Raw genomic sequence first — 19,514 nt, 5'->3', positions numbered from 1 at the left:
TCGGGAAATAATGAATCAAATTTACAGATGAGGGGATTTTGAAATCATGAGGTAAATCTCTACCGGAATATGTAAAAATGTTACCGCGTCGGGTTTTCGAGGCGATGTGAATCACAGAAAAAGTTCAAGTTTGAAAAGCAAGAGGGACAAACAACCAAACATCCAGAATTTTAATAAATATATGATTCATCAACTGACTGTGCATTTGCTTTTAACAGGGGGATGAAGAAATATTTATCCTCAAATCATGCATTAGAAGAAAAACGGACTCCATTGAGAAGAGGTTTTGTTTTGACATAGAAGGAGCAGACAGGTGAATTCATTGAGAGCATTGCATCTTTTGATTTTGTATGAAATTTCTACCCATCTAAGACCTATGGAAACATAGATCTACTTTGTAAATATTCAGATCTAAACTGTCCAGTTTTAAGCATGCTCATATTTCTTTCAGATAATTGTTCTGGAGAATGCTGCATTTTATACTCTGTATCTTTTAAAAAGTCAAATTTAAATGTTGGCAAATGCAAAATAACTAATTTTAGTTGCCTCAATATATTATATTCATACAATACAGTGATAGGCCCTTCAGCCCAGCATGTCCATTCTAACAATTAATTACCTATTTATTCTACTCCCATTCACGAGTTATTGGTCTGCAGCTGCCTATTTGTTGGTGATTCAAGTGCCCGTTCAGTTATTACTTGTAAGCATACTTGCTTCCATCACTCATCTACATTCCAATTTCCTATCCTTTGCATGTCAATTGCCATTGAAAACTTTAGGAATCGATAAGAATCTTAAGCAACTTGATTCAGCAAGGCCTAGAAACAAATATGCTCCTTAAAAGTCATTGGAAGGCTGTTGCTTGGTGCACGAATTACTATATAAGTTGTGGACCCAATGCAGCAAACATCTGTGGTGTTGAATGAAAATACGGTATCTGGGGCTGAGACTGAATCAGTGGGGTGCTGGGGCAAGTGTATGGATACCTGGTCATTGATGAGGGAAGGTGAGAAGTCATAATCAGGGTATAGTTCAAGAGTCAAGGGTGTTTTATTGTCATATGTCCCGAAACAGAACAATGAAATTCTTACTTGAAGCAGCACAACAGATATGTAAATATAGTATTCTGTAAAACTCACAATAAACACTGAAAACAATAGTTCAGTATATAGAAAACAGACAAATAAATAGACAAAAATAGTGCAAAAATAATGTCCCCAGGTCTATATAGTTCGGAGTACAGGACCTTTATTAGGGTCCAGTGCACTGGCAGACATGGGCACTTGGAATTTGGCAGCTGTGTGTTGGGACCAGGGAAGATCAGGTGATAGAGTTTTGAACCATTTTTATGATGCAGTGGGTGAATGTGGGTAGCAACATTGATAATTTGTTTTCTGGGCAGTTTGAATGTAAATTAATGGGCCTTCCTAGTTGAGGTCCCAACATGGTTTAATGTTGGATTCCATCTAGCCTATTAATAACATTGTCATCTGGCAGTGTCCTGGAATAACATGAACAATTTAAACAGCACCTCATTTTATTTATTGGTTGGAGAGTTGGAAATCATTTTTGGCTCCGATTTAAGGTTTGAAAACTGTTTATCACTGTTAAATGCTTTGAACCAGATTGAATATTTCCAAATGGATAGGCTGCGTTTCAACATGTTCTCATGTCCAAAAGTCAAAGGAGCAGAATTAGACCATTCAGTCCATCGAGTCTACTCCATCATTCAATCATGGCTGATATATCTTTCCCACTCAACCCAATTATTTTGCCTTCATTTTAGAATGTAGTATTCCCAATTGGCCGGATTTCCTTTTAGATTTTCAGTGAAGTAATATTTCATTGGAAAATCCAAATTGTATAGCTCCACCAAAAATAATCAACATCAGCGCAAATTAAAACATATAAGCTTAAGATGCCAAAGTTGTCGCATTATCAGCATTTCACCCAAATTTAAATATTTTTCAGGCTGCTTCTTCTTTCCTCCTTTATATTACTGTGCCATGGTTTTATTATTATTATTTTTTTTTAAATGCAGGAGTAGGCCATTCGGCTCTTCGAGCCAGCACTACCATTCAATGTGATCATGGCTGATCATCCCCAATCAGTACCCCGTTTCTGCCTTCTCCCCATATCCACTGACTCCACTATCTTTAAAAGCCCTATCTAGCTTTATTTGCAATAAAATAGATCCTGTGCCTCTGAGTGTTTTAGGATCTAGTGCACAAGTTTTCTCGCTCAGAGGAAATTAAGTTTATTGAAATAAGTTGAATGGGTCTATCATGGTTATAATTTTTTATTCCATTATGTGTTCTGCAGGGCAACCATAATCACCATGCAAGCACCCTCTGAGGAGGACAGGAGGCTGTGGATGGAAGCCATGGATGGCAGAGAACCTGTAAGTATGTCCATAATTATCATTGATGAACCAGGTCTATATTTCTAGTTTGTTGCTTTTCAAACCCATTGTTCTGTGTTTACAACCATCGATAATGGGTGTTGGGGGTTATGGGGCGAGGGCAGGAGAGGGAAAGATAGATCAGCCATGATTGAATGGCACTGTAGACTTGATGGGTCGAATGGCCTAATTCTGCTCCTTATAACTTCTGATCCTTTCACATTATTTTAAATGAAAAGACTGACAGCTATTAAATGGGAAAATGGAAATGTGAGGTTGTGACATTTGAAATTGAATCTTTATACTTCAATTTTCAGTGCCTGTGAATCTAGTTTCAAACATTAGCTTTGGAAAATGAAGCAGACTTTATTTTTGGAAAACTAAGTTGCTACAGAGAGATACAGACAGATTAAGTGAGTGACAAAAAAGATCTGACACGAGGAGTACATTGTAGAAAAATACTTTGGCCAGAAAAATAATCAAAAACGTGTTATTCAAAATTGTAAGTTGAAACCCCACTTGTTAAATCTTACCAAGCTGAAAATACCATGTTATTCTGTTATCTCCTACAGCTAGATCTTTCATTTTCCACAATAACATTTCTTCAAGTACCTTATCAGTTTTTTATAGAAATTGAAGTATAGTTCATCCACGAGTCCCCCATTATTTAAAGGAAGCATTGAATAATGTTGCTGCTGGAAGTGATTATTGACCTAGGGATACGTGGCGTCATGTGGAGGTATGGGAACATGTGATTTGAATGGGCAAATTAAGGACAGTCAGCATGGTTCTGTCTAGGGGAGGCCATGTCTTACGAATTTGATTGAGATTTTTGAGGAGATGACAAAAGTGATTGGTGAGAATAGTGCAGTGGATGTTGTCTACATGTAAGGCATTTGACAACAGGGTTAAGATAGTTCGCAATCACGACGACCAAATCACTGTGGATCAACCTGAAGATTAAGATGCATAGGATCCACAGTAAATTGGTAGTTCAGAACTGTCGTACCCATGAGAGGATGGTGGTGCATGGAGAGACTTGTGGTGTAATGCAGATATTATTAATGGGACTTCTATTTTTTTGTGATGTATATCAGTGACTCGGTTAAAAATGTAGATGGCTTGATTAGTTTGCAGTTAACATAAAAATTGGTGGCTTTGCAGAAAGTGCCAGCCTGTTGAAGAATATGACAGGATCTAGATCAGTTACAGTTGTGGGCAGAGAAATGGCAGATGGAGTTTAATCCAAGGAAGTATGAGTTGTTGCACTTTGAGAGGTCAAATGTAATGGGAAAGTATATAGTCATTGGCAGGTCCCTTAACAGCATGTTAAGGGTCCTGGCATTAATTTTATACTTTGCATAGCAGGATGTTGAGGTCCAACTCCACTGATGAAAACTGGTTGTCACATTTGAAGTATTGTATGCCGTTCTCATTGCCCCATTGAGGCTTTGGAGATGCTGCAGGAGAAGTTTACCCAAACATAACCTGGATTAGAGAGTATTAGTTCTAAGGAGAGTTTGGACAGATTTGGATTGTTTACTCTGTAGCATCTGAGGTTGTGGGGGGAGCTGATAAAATATATAAACTGTTGAGAGACTTAGATAGGGTAAACATTCAAAATCTTTTTCCCAGCATGGAAATGTCAAATACTAGAGGTGCGAGAGGGAAGGTTTAAAGGTGTGGAGCAAGTATTGAAATGTAATTACTGCCAATATTGGTGGTGCAAACAGATCCAATAATGGTAGCACATGAATATGCAATGAATGGAGGGATATGGATCACGTACGGCCAGAGGATTTGTTTAATTTGGCATCATGTTTAGCACAGACATGGTGGCCGAAGGTGTACTTCTGTAATCTATGAATCTAATTTGTGGTGATATATACGGAGCTTTCCCAAGAATGAAGTGTGGGCTTTAAGATTGAGTAAATCTGTGGAGGAGAGGGACATGGAGATCCACATTAATGCTGGAGAGAGTCAGAACATAAGTCATTATAACTATCTATGGTTTTGTCAGTAGAGAGCAACAGACAAGGATGTAGATGTACAATATTTAAGGCTATTTCCAAAAGTTGAGTATGAAATAGACCTCTGTAATATTTTGCCACTAAAGCTGATGGATAGAATAATTCAGGAGAATACTTTCAATGCACTGCAGTCTGCAGTCTGCAGTTCGTTTATTCTCCTCCAAGTGACAGTAATGCTCTAGTAGTAATCTGATTCTGGTCTTGTCGTACAAAGTGGTCACACTTTGGTGTTAAGCATGGAGAGAACAGTGGAGGATTTGCACATGCTGGAGAGGATAGAGTTCAGCTGTTTTGTTTTATATATGTGAATCCTCATTACACTGTTCACCATGTTCAGCCACAGCATTTATGCATATTACTCTGCGATTCTTTGCAGTCAATGTAATTTAAAGTTAATCAGTCGTTTATATAAATGTAAAACTAATGGTGAATCACAGAATCTAAAGACCCAAAAATTTGTTCATGCAGAGTTAATAGTTTCACGTGTATTTAAGGCCCAAAACAATTAGATTATCAATTGCTTGCACTTAAAACTAGAGGTATGTAATGGGAAAGTATATAGTCAAGTAAAAGCTGTTCACCTGCATTTGGTATGATTTCTTGTTTGAGATCTTTGCTGGGAAACATACTTTGACCTGAGGTTACAGAACTAGCTAGATTTGAAGGCAAGATCATTACTTCTCCTCTCACCCCATCCTAATTTACACCTGAGGGCTACAGCAACAGAAACAACAGCTCAAGCTTTGATGGTGCTTTATTGGATGGAGCCTTTTACCCTGTGCAATATACTACTTAAATGGGTCAGAAATGACATGCCTTAATCAAATTGTTTATTTACATGTGCACAAGTACGGTGAGATACAGGTCCAGTGGAAATACTTGCTTAACAGGCAGGTAGACGCAGAAACATAAAAATATAAATGCTAATTAAATTACACACAAATTCTACAAGGCAGTGAAAAACAAAGACTGTGTAAAGAAAATGCGACATTAGTGAAAAAATACACAACAGTCGGCGGTAATGCAAGTAGTGGCCCATAGTGTCCCTTTGCCATGGTATGATTAAGGATGTCCAATTTAGTTCAAGAACCTGGTATTTGTAGGAAAGTAACTGTTCCTGAACCTGGCGGTGTGGTACTTCAGGGGTCTGTACCTCCTGCCTGATGGTAGAAGCGAGAAGAAGGCATGGCCTAAATGGTGGGGATCTATGATGATAGATGCTGCCTTCTTGAGACAGCATCTCACGTAGATGCTTTCAATGGTGGGGAGGACTGTACCTGTGATGGGACACAAAAATACAAATTCTCTAAAGCCTCTTGCATTCCTGTGCATTGGAATTGCCATATCAAGACATCATGCAAGTAAACATCTCTGGAGAGAATGGATAAGCGATGTTCTGGGTCGGGATTCTTCTTCAGACTGAAGAAAAGTCCCGGCCCGAAAGGTAACCTATCCATTCCCTCCAGAGATGCTGGAAGCGTCATCCATCCATTCCTCCAGAGATGCTACATGACCCATGACTCCAGCACTTTGAGTTTTGATCCTCCAAGATTGAATTGAATTGAATTGAATTGAATTCCTTTATTGTCATTCAGACCTTATGGTCTGAACGAAATTTCGTGCCTGCAGTCATACATACAATCATACAATAATAAACAACACTAAACACAAATTAACATCCACCACAGTGTATCCTCCAAGCACCTCCTCACTGTGGTGGAGGCAAAAATCTTAGGGCTGCAGTCTCTTCCCTCCTCTTCTCCCTCTGCGCTGAGGCGATTCCCCACAGATTCAGATTCACATACACCAATTAAGGTACAGTGATATTTGAATTACCATGCAGCCATACAATTAAAAGAACGATAGAACTTAACATAAACATCCACCATAGTGATCACTGTGATGGAAGGCAATAAAGTTCAGTCGGTCTTCCTTCTTATTGTTCACCCGTGTTTGGGGCCTTGACCCTCCGCAGTCACCGCTACGCACGGCCCGATGTACAGGCCCTCTCGTCTGGATGATCGAAGCTCCGATGTCGGGACGGATGAAACACACTCAAATCGTCCACTTTCTTACCGGAGACCGCGGCTTCTTGATGTTATAGGCTGCAGGCAGGCCAGCGGTTGGAGCTCTTCTCTGGTGATCCCTGCCAACGGATCCCAGGCTCCGGGATGGTAAAGTCAGCTCCACGCCTGCTGCTAGAAGCTCTGCAGACCGCGGCTTCACGATGTTAAAGTCAGCAGGCCAGCGGTCGGGGCCTTTCTTCTGGCTCCGCGATGGAAGTCCGCATCGTGCCTGCTGCTGAAGCTCTGGGTGGTCTCCGGGAAAGGCCGCGCACTAATCCAAGTTGTTAGGCCGCGAGGGAGGGCGAAAATGCGACTAGGAGAAAAGTCGCATCTCCGCCGAGGTAAGTGACTGGAAACGGTTTCCCCCTATTTCCCCCCACCCCCACATAAGAACATACCGAGAGACATTAACACATACATTTAGACATACTAAAAAAACAAAAAATAGTCGAAATGACAGACCCACTGCTGGCGAGGCTGCCGCTCGTGGTGCCACCCAATTCCAAGATGTTAATGCATAGGAATTTGAAGCTGATAATTCCCTCCACTGTCGATTCCCCCTTAAAACTGGCATATGGTCTCCCAACTCCCTCTTTCTGAAATCAATGATTAGTTCCTTGGTTTTGTTCCGTTGCGCAAGTTTTCTTGTGATACCACTCAATCAGGTGTTCTATCTCTTTACTATAAGCTTACTCAACTCCACCGGTGATTCAGCCAACCACAGTGGTGTCGTCAGCAAATTTATAGATGATATTGGAGCTGTGCTTCGCCAGCCATAGGTGTAAAGAGAGTAGAGCAAGTTGCCGTTGAGGTAGTGAAAGATCCAGCAGCAAAGAGTGGTATAGGAAATAGAATGTAGAAACAAAGAACCACAGATGTTGGTTTATAACAAAGATAGACACAAAGTGCTGGTGTAATTCTGCAGAAAAGGGATAGGTGAAAAGGATATGTTTTGGGTTGGGACCCAGGATGCCTTGGTTTTCAGGTGCAGGTCTATTCAGCCAAATTTATATTCATTGGCAGTTGTTTCCTTTTGCATCAAAAGTAATTTTGCATCATACTAGAACATTTAATCAAAATGTTTGTACTCCTGTGCTTTAGCGCTAGTCTTTCATTGAACATAGAACAATAACCATTTTCTGAAATAAATGGAAAGGTGATCAAGTTCTCAGTGACTCATGCTGTCTTGTTGTGACATTTGAATAAGTACATAATGTTCCCCACCAGCATACTGCCAATGAAGCTAAATGAATGCACTATATGAAAGGAAGAACCAGGTCTATTTCTCAAGTATCAGTCTCGAGATTTCAGCTTATGGTTAAATTGTTGGTTTTCTTCAACATCGCTTTTTGCTATTTTTTTTAGTAAACCAAATTAATGAGATTTATCAGAGCATTGCTTTCCTCTATTCCATGAAGGTAAACTGTAAGCTATCCAGTTTCTATGTTCCAAATGTTGTCATAACATATCAGTACTCATCAAACTTAAATTATTTCCCTGCTGAAGATTTTGAGGTACTCGTTTAATGATTGTGGACTCAGGATATAACATTCTGAGGCCTTTGAATGAATGTATGAAATAGTTGTGTTTGCTTTTAATATTTAGGGGAAGATGTAAAAATTAAAAAAATTAAAACACAGTAAATCATGATTGTTTTCCTCTGTGCCATAACATCTCATTTTCCGGATTATTTATGCCAGGTTTTGGAATATATTTTGTGCAATACTTTTGATTTCATTGCATTAATTCAATGTAAAAATTGTCGAATTATCTAATTGATTTGTATCGGTCAATGTCATAATGACTTCATATAACTATTACGAGTAAAGACAGATATTAAAGACAAGATAATTATAATGATATTCAAATATGGAGTTGTAGCTGGCTCAGTAAGATAGGAGCTAAAATAGATCAGATAGATAACAAGAATGAGATCGATTTGTTTCTCAGCAGAAAATCAGCTCATCTGCCAGGTTGTTCTTTTTTGCTGAACCTTTAAATCTGAATGCACCAGAGAGGTGAATCAGTATACATGACTGCAAAAAAAACACTTTATTGCACAAATCAATTCAACTGTTTTAATCAATATAGATTTCAAATTATTGATTTGAATTATAGATTGCAATGTCAAATCATTGCTAAATTGTTTCTCCTCATTAGTATTTGTTCCTCGTGGATTTTACTTTTTCTTCCATTCCTTCTTTCGCTGTTTTCGTTCTATTTTTGTTAACTCGTTGCTCTTTCCCCCCCACACTTTTCCTATCGGCCCGCATCCTGCCATAAGCAAGGGTGAGGGGACATAAGAGGTCCTTAGTATGAATATGACAAGGATGAGAGATTAATTTACAGTTACTTGTTAGAGAATTGACGGGACCAGTCCAATTAAGAAAAGGAAATTTAGATTTAATTTGTTCGTAATTCCTGCTAAAACTGGGCTAGAATAGGAGACTATAAATATTAAAGTAAAATTACACAACTCTCTGTGTAACTCTCTCTGCCTCCTAAAATCTGATTGCCAAATGGACTTTATTAAAAATGATTAAAAAATGTATTTCCATGTAACTGCATTATCATCTGATCAAGGCATCTTGGGATTTATGATGAATTTGGTGTCTGATGTTAAATTTCACGAACTTCATAATATTTTTTTGGTTCGATGTTGCCATAAATTTGCTTCTCTTCAAGTATAGTTTTTATTTGAATGCTTTACTCAGTAAAATATATTTTTTCCAGGTGTACAATTTGAATAAGGACAATCCAATAAGTGAAGGTGGTAGGTATTTACCTTTGATTATTTCTGTATTAGTTCCAACAAACAATCTTTCAAAGTTTTATTCTGATGCATATTTATATCAATGCAATGTAGTGTGTCATACTTGTCATGGAAAAAAAAACATGAACGTTGACTGCTTGAAGATGAATTTTATTTCCGAAGTGAAATGTTAAAGTTTTACCTCAATTTGCTAACTTCTCAGTCTATGGTATATCCTGAAATATCCTCACATTTTAAACTGCTGGCTTACTTTTAATGCCTTGGATATACCTCCTTTATTGAATCTTTGTGTGGTTATATATCACATGCAACTTAGGAGCAGGAATAGGCCACTCAGCATGTGAAGCTTACTCTACCATTTAATAAGAAAATGACCTGTCTGATTTTAAATCCGAGATTTTACTCATATGGTAGTGTTCACCCCTTACTTCTCAAGCAACTACCTTCATCTTAAAAAATCCATAGACTAATTTAGGAATAAATTTAAGAACCGCCCTTCATTGCCTTCGCCTCAAGTAAGCATGCAGGTACAGCAGGCAGTGAAGAAAGCAAATGGCTTGTTGACCTTCATAACAAGAGGAGTTGAGTATAGGAGCAAATAGGTCCTTCTGCAGTTGTACAGGGCCCTAGTGAGACCACACTTGGAGTATTGTGTGCAGTTTTGGTCTCCAAATTTGAGGAAGGATATTCTTGCTATTGAGGGAGTGCAGCCTAGTAGGTTCACGAGGTTAATTCCCGGGATGGCGGGACTGTCATATGTTGATAGAATGTAGCGGCTGGGCTTGTATACTCTGGAATTTAGAAGAATGAGAGGGGATCTTATTGAAACATATAAGATTATTAAGGGTTTGGACACGCTAGAGGCAGGAAACATGTTATGACAATAGACAATAGGTGCAGGAGTAGGCCATTCCGCCCTTCGTGCCAGCGAATGTGGACCCTTGTTCTGGACTCCCCCAACATCGGGAACATGTTTTCTGTCTCTAGCGTGTCCAAACCCAATGTTGGGGGACTCTAGAACCAAGGAACACAGTTTAAGAATAAGGGGTAAGCCATTTAGAACGGAGATGAGGAAATATTTTTTCACACAGAGAGTTGTGGAATTCTCTGCCTCAGAGGGCGGTGTAGGCCGGTTCTCTGGATGCTTTCAAGAGAGAGTTAGATAAAGCTCATAAAGATAAATGAGTCAAGGGATATGGGGAGAAGGCAGAAGGGGGTACTGATTGTGGATGATCAGCCATGATCACAATGAATGGCAGTGCTGGCTCGAAGGGCCAAATAGCCTATTCCTGCACCTATTGTCTATTGTCATTCATGTATATTGTAAAAACCGTCGCCCCAGCACTTATCCCTGTCAGATACCACTTGTTAAAGCTTGCCAACAAAAATACAGACCCATTTATCCTTACCATATTTCCTGTAGGGCAGACAACCCTCTTTCCATGCCAATATGTTATTTCTTAAACCATGAGTTTTTACTTTGTGGAATAACCATTGATGCAGTGCCTTGTCAAATGGCTCCTGGGAAATCCTATGCAATTCCATAGTCCACTTTCCATCTCAAAATAACTCCAGTAAATATTCAAACATGAATTCCTTTTCTCAAAACAATATTGACTTTCCCTGAATATCTTGATCAGCATTTTGCTAAGTGCCCCTGCAATAACATCTTTAGTAATAGTTTGTAACATTTTCCCAATGACCATTGTTTAGCTTGCTAGCACATAATTTCCTGCTTATTTTTGAAAGAGTTACATTTGTAATTTTACTGTCTGATCCCTTCAATTCCCCATGTTTAATTTTTGTTTTAATGCCAATGGGTCAATCGGCTACTTATACTTCAATCCTTCTTTCAAGATCATCGGTTGAAAAGTTTTCAGACTGTAGTTGAAATTTGTTCATTGACAGTTCCTTGGTGATTGTGATTTTCTAGTTCTCCTCTCCTTTCAATTCCCAACTTATAACTGCTTCAGGGATATTACCTTCTATGGGAAGACTGTTGCAAAATGCCTATTTAATTAATCGGCAAATGTTTTAAATTGTCATTATAGTCCCTCAATTCGCTTTCTAAAAGGCCAATGCTCCTTTTTGTTAACACCTTTTCAAAAATATTCAAAGTAAACTTACTATTTGTTTGTACATTTCTGATCTGACTTTTACTCTAGATTTAATTCTCCCTTTTTGAAAAAATATTATAGATTTTTTTGATTTTGTGTATCATCTGTCCAGGTTATTGATCTGCCACCTCTGTGCAATAATACGCTTTTTACAAATGTTTAATACAATCCTTAAATTTTGTTTTAATTAAATATGGATGACAGGTCTACACCTTGGAGTATTTCTTTCTTGTTCTATCTGTTCCATGCATTCTGCAAGATCTTAAATATCTGCCTCTATTTTTGAGTAATAATAATAATAATAAACTTTATTACGGACTCGAGGTCCAGACAAGGGGCAACATTACATAAAAATGCATTGCATAGTAAAAATATCATAAAGTACATATAAAATCTTAGTATATCACTTATTAGATATTAGATTAGATATAATTAGATTAGATATAATTTATTGCCACACAGCCAGGCTGGTGGAAATTTGGGTTGTCTGCAGCGATACAATAATAAAGAACACACAACCACAATAAAACTGTAACACAAACATCCACCACAGCATTCATCACTGTGGTGGAAGGCACAAAATTTGGCCAGTCCTCCTCCATTTCCCCCCCGTGGTCAGGACCAGAGTCCAGAGTCAGTCCAGGATCGGCTCTTCCTCACCGGAGACCGCGGCTTTAAGTTGTTGTAGGCCGCAGGCCGGCGGTCAAGATTTAAAGTCCCCGCCGCAGCCAGAAGCACCGTAGACTGCAGGGCCGGCGGTCGAAGCTCCCTTCCAGGGGTGATGGTAAGTCCATGCGGACTCGCGGTAGAAGTTGGCCGTGGGCCGGCAGTGATGGCTTCTTCTTCCCCCGGGTCCCCAACGTGAGATCCCGGGCTGTAGACGCCGCACCAGCTGGAGCTCTGCAGACCGCGGCTTCAGGCTGCGACTTCAGGCTGCCGGCTGCCCCGGGTCAGCGAAACGGAGCGCTCCCCTCCAGCGAGCCCCAGCGAGGGCTCACCCGCTCCACGCCGAGAGTCCACGCTGCGCCAGCCGCTGAAGCCCCGGGCGCGTCTCCGGGAAAGGCCGCGTCGATCCTTGATGTTAGGCCACGGGGAAGGCGACCTGGAAAAACTCGCCTCTCCGTGGAGGAGGCGACCAAAGCGGTTTCCCCCTCACCCCCCCCACACCACCCCCACACAAAACACACAAAGAAACATTATAAACATTATAAAAGCATCATAAATTATATATTAAAAAAAACACAATACATGAATTAAAAATACAGATTAAAAGAAAGATCAATGTCCACAGCTGGGATTCGTAGTGTGTAGTGCTAACCTTTATGTTTGACAAGGCCACAATAATTACATTTTTAAGAGTCATTTATCCTGCAAATGAATTTATACATGTCATTTCTTAGGATAGCTTCTAAAGTACTGACTCCTGCAGCCACAAACATATTACTAGCACTACACCATCTAGGTTTCCTTAGCAGTGTTCTCATGGCATCGTTATATGCCACCTTTAGTCTCTGCAAACTTGTCTTTCCATAGTTCGACCACAGGTGCGCAGTGTAGAGTGGTGTGCAGTGTGCTCTAAATAGCGACATTTTCAACACATCTGCACACGCACCAAATTTACGCAAGAGAATATTTGCCTGTACATACAGCATGCGTCGTTGCCTATAAATATCCTCATCATCTGTCACTTGTTCTGTAATAAAATGCCCTAGATATTTTACCTTATTACAGACACTAAGATTATTGTCAGACAATTTAAAATCAGGACATTTTAGACATTTATCCTCTTTGGTTCTACAGATCATAACAGCACTTTTACTAGCATTATATTTAATATCATGTTCCACAATCGATCCCTTAACGTAATTTGCAATTTCTCTTTTGCTAGCTCTCATAATTGTCCTTAATTACGTTTAAAATACCAATCTTGGACCCATTCGTTTCTCCCTAAAACATAATGTAAAAAGTAATTATATTCGGAACAGTTGGATGGTTTTCTTTAGAATGGCAGAGGTTTGGTGGAAACCTGATAAAGTATATAAAATAATGAGAGGTGCAGATAGGGTGGACAGTTAGAACTTTTTCCCTCCAGGGTGTAAATGGCAATAACTAGAGGGTACATCTTTAAGGTAAGAGAGACATAGTTTAACGATGAGTGGGGCAAGTTTTTATTCAGTGGGTGGTGTATGCTTGGAACACACTGCTAGAGGTGCTGGTGAAGGCAGATACGACAGAAGTTCACAAAGCTTTTAGATAGTTGCATGTATATGCAAGGAATGGAGGGGTATGGATCACGTATTGGGAGATGAGGTGAGTTTATCTTGGTATTATGTTGGAAATATGGTCTTCTGTTCTCTTACTTATGGGCCTGTCCCACTTAGGCGATTTTTCAGCGGACTGCTGGCGACTGTCAATTCGCCGGCAGTCGCCTGAAAAACCAGGAAGTGGAACGGCAACTGTCAGAGTGGAACACACGCACACGCACACACACCCCCAGAGACCATCAGCGAACATGTGGCGACCATGTGGCAAACGCACAGTCTCCTACACTCGCCTAAAAAGTTACCTAAGTGGGACAGGCCCATTAGGTCTATTGAAAAAAGAGTAGATTAATAGGTAACAATTAAAGTTAATAACAGAAAATGTACCTTTGTATTCATTGGAAGTAAAAATAGTTTGGATCGTAAGAGCAAATGAGACATACTGCATACTACATAGCAATCAATATGTAGGAAGGAACTGCAGATGCTGATTTAAATCGCAGATAGACAGAAAATCTTGTAACTCAGCGGGACAGGCAGCATCTCTGGAGTGAAAGAATAGGTGAAGTTTTGGGTTGAGACGAAAATGAAATAGCGACACATTTGGATAGCATTAACAGGATCAGTCCGAGTCAGCATGAATTTACAAGGGGGAAATCATGCTTGACTAATCTTCTGGAATTTTTTGAGGATGTAACTAGGAATATGGACAAGGGAGAGCCAGTGGATGTAGTGTACCTGGACTTTCAGAAAGCTTTTAATAAGGTCCCACATAGGAGACTAGTGGGCAAAATTAGAGCACATTGGGGGCAGAGTTCTGACATGCATAGAAAATTAGTTGGCAGACAGGAAACAAAGAGTAGGGATTAACGGGTCCCTTTCAGAATGGCAGGCAGTGACTAGTGGGGTACGGCAAGGCTTGGTGCTGGGACCACAGCTGTTTACAATATACATTAATGATTTGGATGAAGGGATTAAAAGTAACTAGCAAATTTGCAAGTGACACAAAGCTGGGTGACAGTGTGAACTTTGAGGAGGATGCTATGAGGATGCAGGGTGACTTGGACAGGTTGGGTGAGTGGGCGGATGCATGGCAGAGGCAGTTTAATGTGGATAAATGTGAGGTTATCCACTTTGGTGACAAGAACAGGATGGCAGATTATTATCTGAATGGCGTCAAGTTGGGAAAAGGGGAAGTACAATGAGATTTAGGAGTCCTTTTTCAATCGGTATTTCAACGAGAGGGACCCTCGGCGTGTCTGGCAGGGCATTCAGCAACTCACAAACTATAAGGGCAAGGGGGGGCCGATCATCTGCAGCAGTAACAACTCGCTAGCTGAGGAGCTCAACCATTTTTTCGCCCGGTTTGATCTGAATGAGGCAGAGCCTGCACCTGCAGCCGCACCCAGCACTGACAACCCGCCACTCGCTGTGAGTATGGAGGACGTCAGAAGAACACTCCGCAGGGTCAACCCCAGGAAGGCTGCTGGACCAGATGGCATCCCAGGGAGAGTAATGCGGGACTGTGCAGACCAGTTAGCGGAGGTTTTTAGCAAAATCTTTAACCTCTCTCTGTTAACGTGCACTGTCCCTAAATGCTTTAAGACTGCTACCATCGTGCCTGTACCCAATAAAACATTCATTAAGAGCTTGAATGACTATAGACCTGTTGCTCTCACTTCGACCGTGATGAAATGTTTTGAACGGTTGGTCCTGGCCCACATTAAGTCCTTACTCCCACCCACCCTGGATCAGCATCAATTTGCGTATAGAGCCAATAGGTCAACGGAAGATGCCATCAACACAGCTCTACATTCTGCACTGACACATCTGGAGCGTCCTGGCTCATATGTGAGGATGTTATTTGTAGATTTTAGCTCTGCATTTAATTCAATCATCCCCAGCAGAATGGTGGACAAACTGTCTGATCTGGGTGTTAATGCAAATACATGCGGATGGATTAAGGACTTTCTAACAGATCGCCCACAGACTGTCAGGATGGGGTCCAATTACTCCCCAGTCCTGACGCTCAGCACGGGAGCGCCACAAGGTTGTGTGCTGAGTCCCATCTTGTACACAATATACACTTATGACTGTATACCAACACACAGTACAAACAGGATCATTAAGTTTGCGGACGACACGACTGTGGTGGGACTGATAAACAACAACGACGAGTCTGCCTACAGGGATGAAGTCCAAAAACTGACTGTCTGGTGTACCAAAAACAACCTGGTACTCAATCCATCAAAGACAAAAGAGCTGGTCGTTGACTTCAGGAGGAAGAGGAGAGAGGAACCTGCTCCCTTATACATCAAAGGAGACATGGTGGAGAGAGTCACTGGCTTTAAGTTCCTGGGAATAAACATCTCCCAGGACCTCAAATGGCAAATGAACACCGTCACTCTCATGAAGAAGTCACATCAGCGGCTGTATTTCCTGAGGTCTCTGCGGAGAGCAAACGTCTCACAGCCGCTGCTGTTGTCCTTCTACCGATGCGCCGTGGAGAATATCCTCTCCTATGGAATCCTGGTGTGGTTTGCTAGCTGTACTGTGGCTGAGAGGAGGGCGTTGCAGGGAATTATAAAAACTGCGCAACTGCCCTCCTTGGATGACATATATAGGGCCCGATGCTTGCGCCGGGCCACAAATATCAAGCAGGACACATCCCACCCTGCCAACCACCTTTTTACTCAGCTACCCTCTGGGAGGCGATTCAGGACTCTGAAGGCTCGCACCGGTAGACTAAAAAATAGTTTCTACCCATGTGCGATAAAAGAGCTAAATTCCAACAGAGAATGCTGGGGTAGCAAAATGTAATTCCAAGAAATGCCACCAAATTCTTTTAAATTCTTTTAAATTCTTTTAAAATACCTATTTATTTTTTACTAATAAGTGTACATATGTGTTAATGGTTGTCGTGTTTGTATTTTTTTAACCGGAGGAGATGTAATGGAATTTCGTTGCACAGTATTGTGCAATGACAATAAACGTATTCATTCATTTTTCATCAGTCACTAAAAGTAAGCATGCTGGTACAGCAAGCAGTGAAGAAAGCTCATGCATGTTGGCCTTCACGACAAGAGGAGTTGAGTATAATAATAATAATAATAAATTTTATTTTTATAGCGCTTTTCTAAGACTCAAAGTCGCTTTACAATAGTAACAGACATAAAGAAAGAATACAGACATAACAATAATAATAGACATTTAATCGGAATAACATATAATCGGAATATAACAAATAATAAAGACATCACAGAGACACAAATTAAAAACAGAATTCAATCCAAAAACAGAAAATCAAAAACACAGTGTGAAGAGAGAGCAGCGGCAACCAATTCGTGCCAGCGTCCACTCTCCCTTCACGGCAGCCATCTTGGACACAGACCTACAAGACTACAATTAGACAAAAAAAATCATCCCCCCACAGTGGATAGCACTGTGGGAGAAGGCACAATGTCCAGTCCCCACCCCATGTTCACCCCAAAGTCAGGCCTATTGAGGCCACCGCAATTGCCTCTACGGAGGCCCGATGTCCCTGGCCGTTCTCACCGGGTGGTCTTGCCCCGGCGTCGGGAGAGTCCTTTCGGCGGCTGGGCCACTTGGAACGGCCGCTTTCTGGTTGGAGCCCGCGGCTGCCGAAGCCGACAAGGCCGCGCCGGTTTGGAGCACCCAGGCTCCCGTTGTTGAAGTCGGCGCCTCCTCTCCGCTCCGCAGCCCGCAGCCCGGAGTTGTTGCTCTCGGCGGTCCAGCTCGCCAGAGCTCCAGCGCGTCGCTCCAGCACGGCGACCCAGGCAAGGGATCGCCCGCTCCGCTCCGCTCCAGCGCTCCAATGCTGTGCCGCCGCCGAGGCCGAGGTGCTGGGCGGTTCCCGCCAGGAAACGGCGCTCCAAGCCCGCAGGTAGGCCACGAGGACGGATCGACGGGCAGCCCGGAGAAGAAGCTGCCTCACCGACCAGGTAGGGACCTAGAAATTAGGTTTACACCTACCCCCCACATTAAAAAGACCATATCCCCTACAAACAAAAAACAGGACTCAGTAAAAACTATAAAAAAACGGATTTAAAAGAGTATAGGAGCAAAGAGGTCCTTCTGCAGTTGTACATGGCTCTAGTGAGTCCACATCTGGAGTATTGTGTGCAGTTTTGGTCTCTAAATTTGAGGAAGGTCATTCTTGCTATTAAGGGAGTGCAGCCTAGTAGGTTCACGAGGTTAATTCCCGGGATGGCGGGACCGCCATATGTTGAAAGAATGGAGCGACTGGGATTGTATACACTGGAATTTAGAAGGATGAGAGGATATCTTATTGAAACCAATAAAATTATTAAGCGTTTGGACACGCTAGAGGCAGGAAACATGTTCCTGATGTTGGGGGAGTCCAGAACCAGGGGCCACAGTTAAAGAATAAGGGGTAGGTCATTTAGAATGGAGATGAGGAACAACTTTTTCACCCAGAGAACTCTGTGGAATTCTCTGCCTCAGAAGGCAGTGGATGCCAATTCTCTGGATGCTTTCAAGAGAGTTAGATAGAGCTCTTAAAGATAGCAAAGCCATGGGATATGGGGAGAAGACAGGAACGGGGTACTGATTGTGGATGATCATCCATGATCACAGTGAATGGCGGTGTTGGCTGGAAGGGCCGAATGGCCTACTCCTGCACCTATTGAGACCCTTCTTCAGACTGCCTGTCTGTCATCCTTGCAGTCTGAAGAAGGGTCTTGACCCGAAACGTCACCCGTTCCTTCTCTCCAGAGTTGCTGCCTCTCTTTTTGTGTCTCTCTTTTACAATTTTCAATGATGTTCAAACAGCTTAATGTGGTTATGATGCCAGTCTTCAAAGACCTACTGACCTCTTACATTATGCATTGTGTCGAGCTTGTTCTCTGAAGACATACGTAAACAAATGTTGCCTTGCGAGTGCGGACATTTTGGGTTAAACTCCTTCAAGGATTAGCTTTGTGCTCTACAGTCATAAAGGTCCACAAATAGTCCCTGGACTACTTACCATGCCTTGGAAGCCATCTCTCAATGAAAGCAGATATTGAAGGTGAAATTCACCATTGGCGTCCGTGCGTGAGCTGAAACAAAAGGATGCTTGATGATCAAGACCTCAGACCTGGCATAAAACTTATGGTCTACCAGCAAGCAGTGGTGCTCCCTCTGCAAAATCCTTTAACTCCAAAGGCGGGATCCCTGCCCAGGCCCATGTTCCCAGCACTGAGATCCTAATTGGACTCAGTAAGTTCCTTTGGCATGCCATGTTGTTTGCATGTTTGACACAAGACTCCTGAAGCATTCCGAGTGCTGCCAATATAAGAGAACATTGAGAAGATCCCTAATATCTCCTAGGAGTCTTGACTCATGATGGCTCACAGTGGAGAAGGAGCATCTGAAATGGCACACAGCATCTTTTGTCCATAGGTTGGGAGTACACAGATGCTGGAAGGAGCACACCATCTCCCAAATCAACCACCCTGCCACCAACCACCTCCTGCCCCAGCTGCAGTGAATTCTGAAAACCCACATTGCTCCCCTCAGTTACCTCAGAATCAAAATATAAGCAGGACATGCTCGATTGTAAGCTACCATCTAAGAAGAAGGAATAATCCATTGTTTCAATTCCAAACATGTCTGCTGGTTCAGACTCATTTATTAAAGACTGAATTTTGTTTCTTGATTTTCAGCTGCACAACTGGATAAAGTTGGGTTTGATTTAATGAAGAAATGCATTCATGCCATTGAAGAAAGAGGTAAGACTTTCATTTATGTATCTCTATTTTGCATAAAATTACTGACATGCAGCTTGTTGTATGGTTGTGGCATTAGACCTTGTCTCACCAGCCAGCTGACTAAAATAAAG

General features: G+C 41.5%; 1 protein-coding gene across 6 annotated transcripts in view; it reads left to right on the top strand.

The window, feature by feature from the left end:
• LOC116978300 (rho GTPase-activating protein 26-like) overlaps positions 1 to 19,514 on the top strand; it is a 143,866-nt gene that overhangs the window by 63,780 nt on the left and 60,572 nt on the right. For all 6 annotated transcript variants that reach the window (XM_033029350.1, XM_033029348.1, XM_033029347.1 and 3 more), the window contains exons 11-14: positions 219 to 313; positions 2,326 to 2,404; positions 9,234 to 9,273; positions 19,339 to 19,404. In XM_033029350.1, coding sequence (XP_032885241.1) covers positions 219 to 313; positions 2,326 to 2,404; positions 9,234 to 9,273; positions 19,339 to 19,404 — 280 coding nt within the window. The remainder of the gene's footprint in view (positions 1 to 218; positions 314 to 2,325; positions 2,405 to 9,233; positions 9,274 to 19,338; positions 19,405 to 19,514) is intronic.

The sequence above is a fragment of the Amblyraja radiata genome, chromosome 11, assembly GCF_010909765.2.
Source record: "Amblyraja radiata isolate CabotCenter1 chromosome 11, sAmbRad1.1.pri, whole genome shotgun sequence".
Lineage (NCBI taxonomy): Eukaryota > Metazoa > Chordata > Chondrichthyes > Rajiformes > Rajidae > Amblyraja > Amblyraja radiata.
The sequence above is the reverse complement of the archived record's forward strand: the minus strand, read 5'-3'. Positions and strand labels throughout refer to the sequence as shown.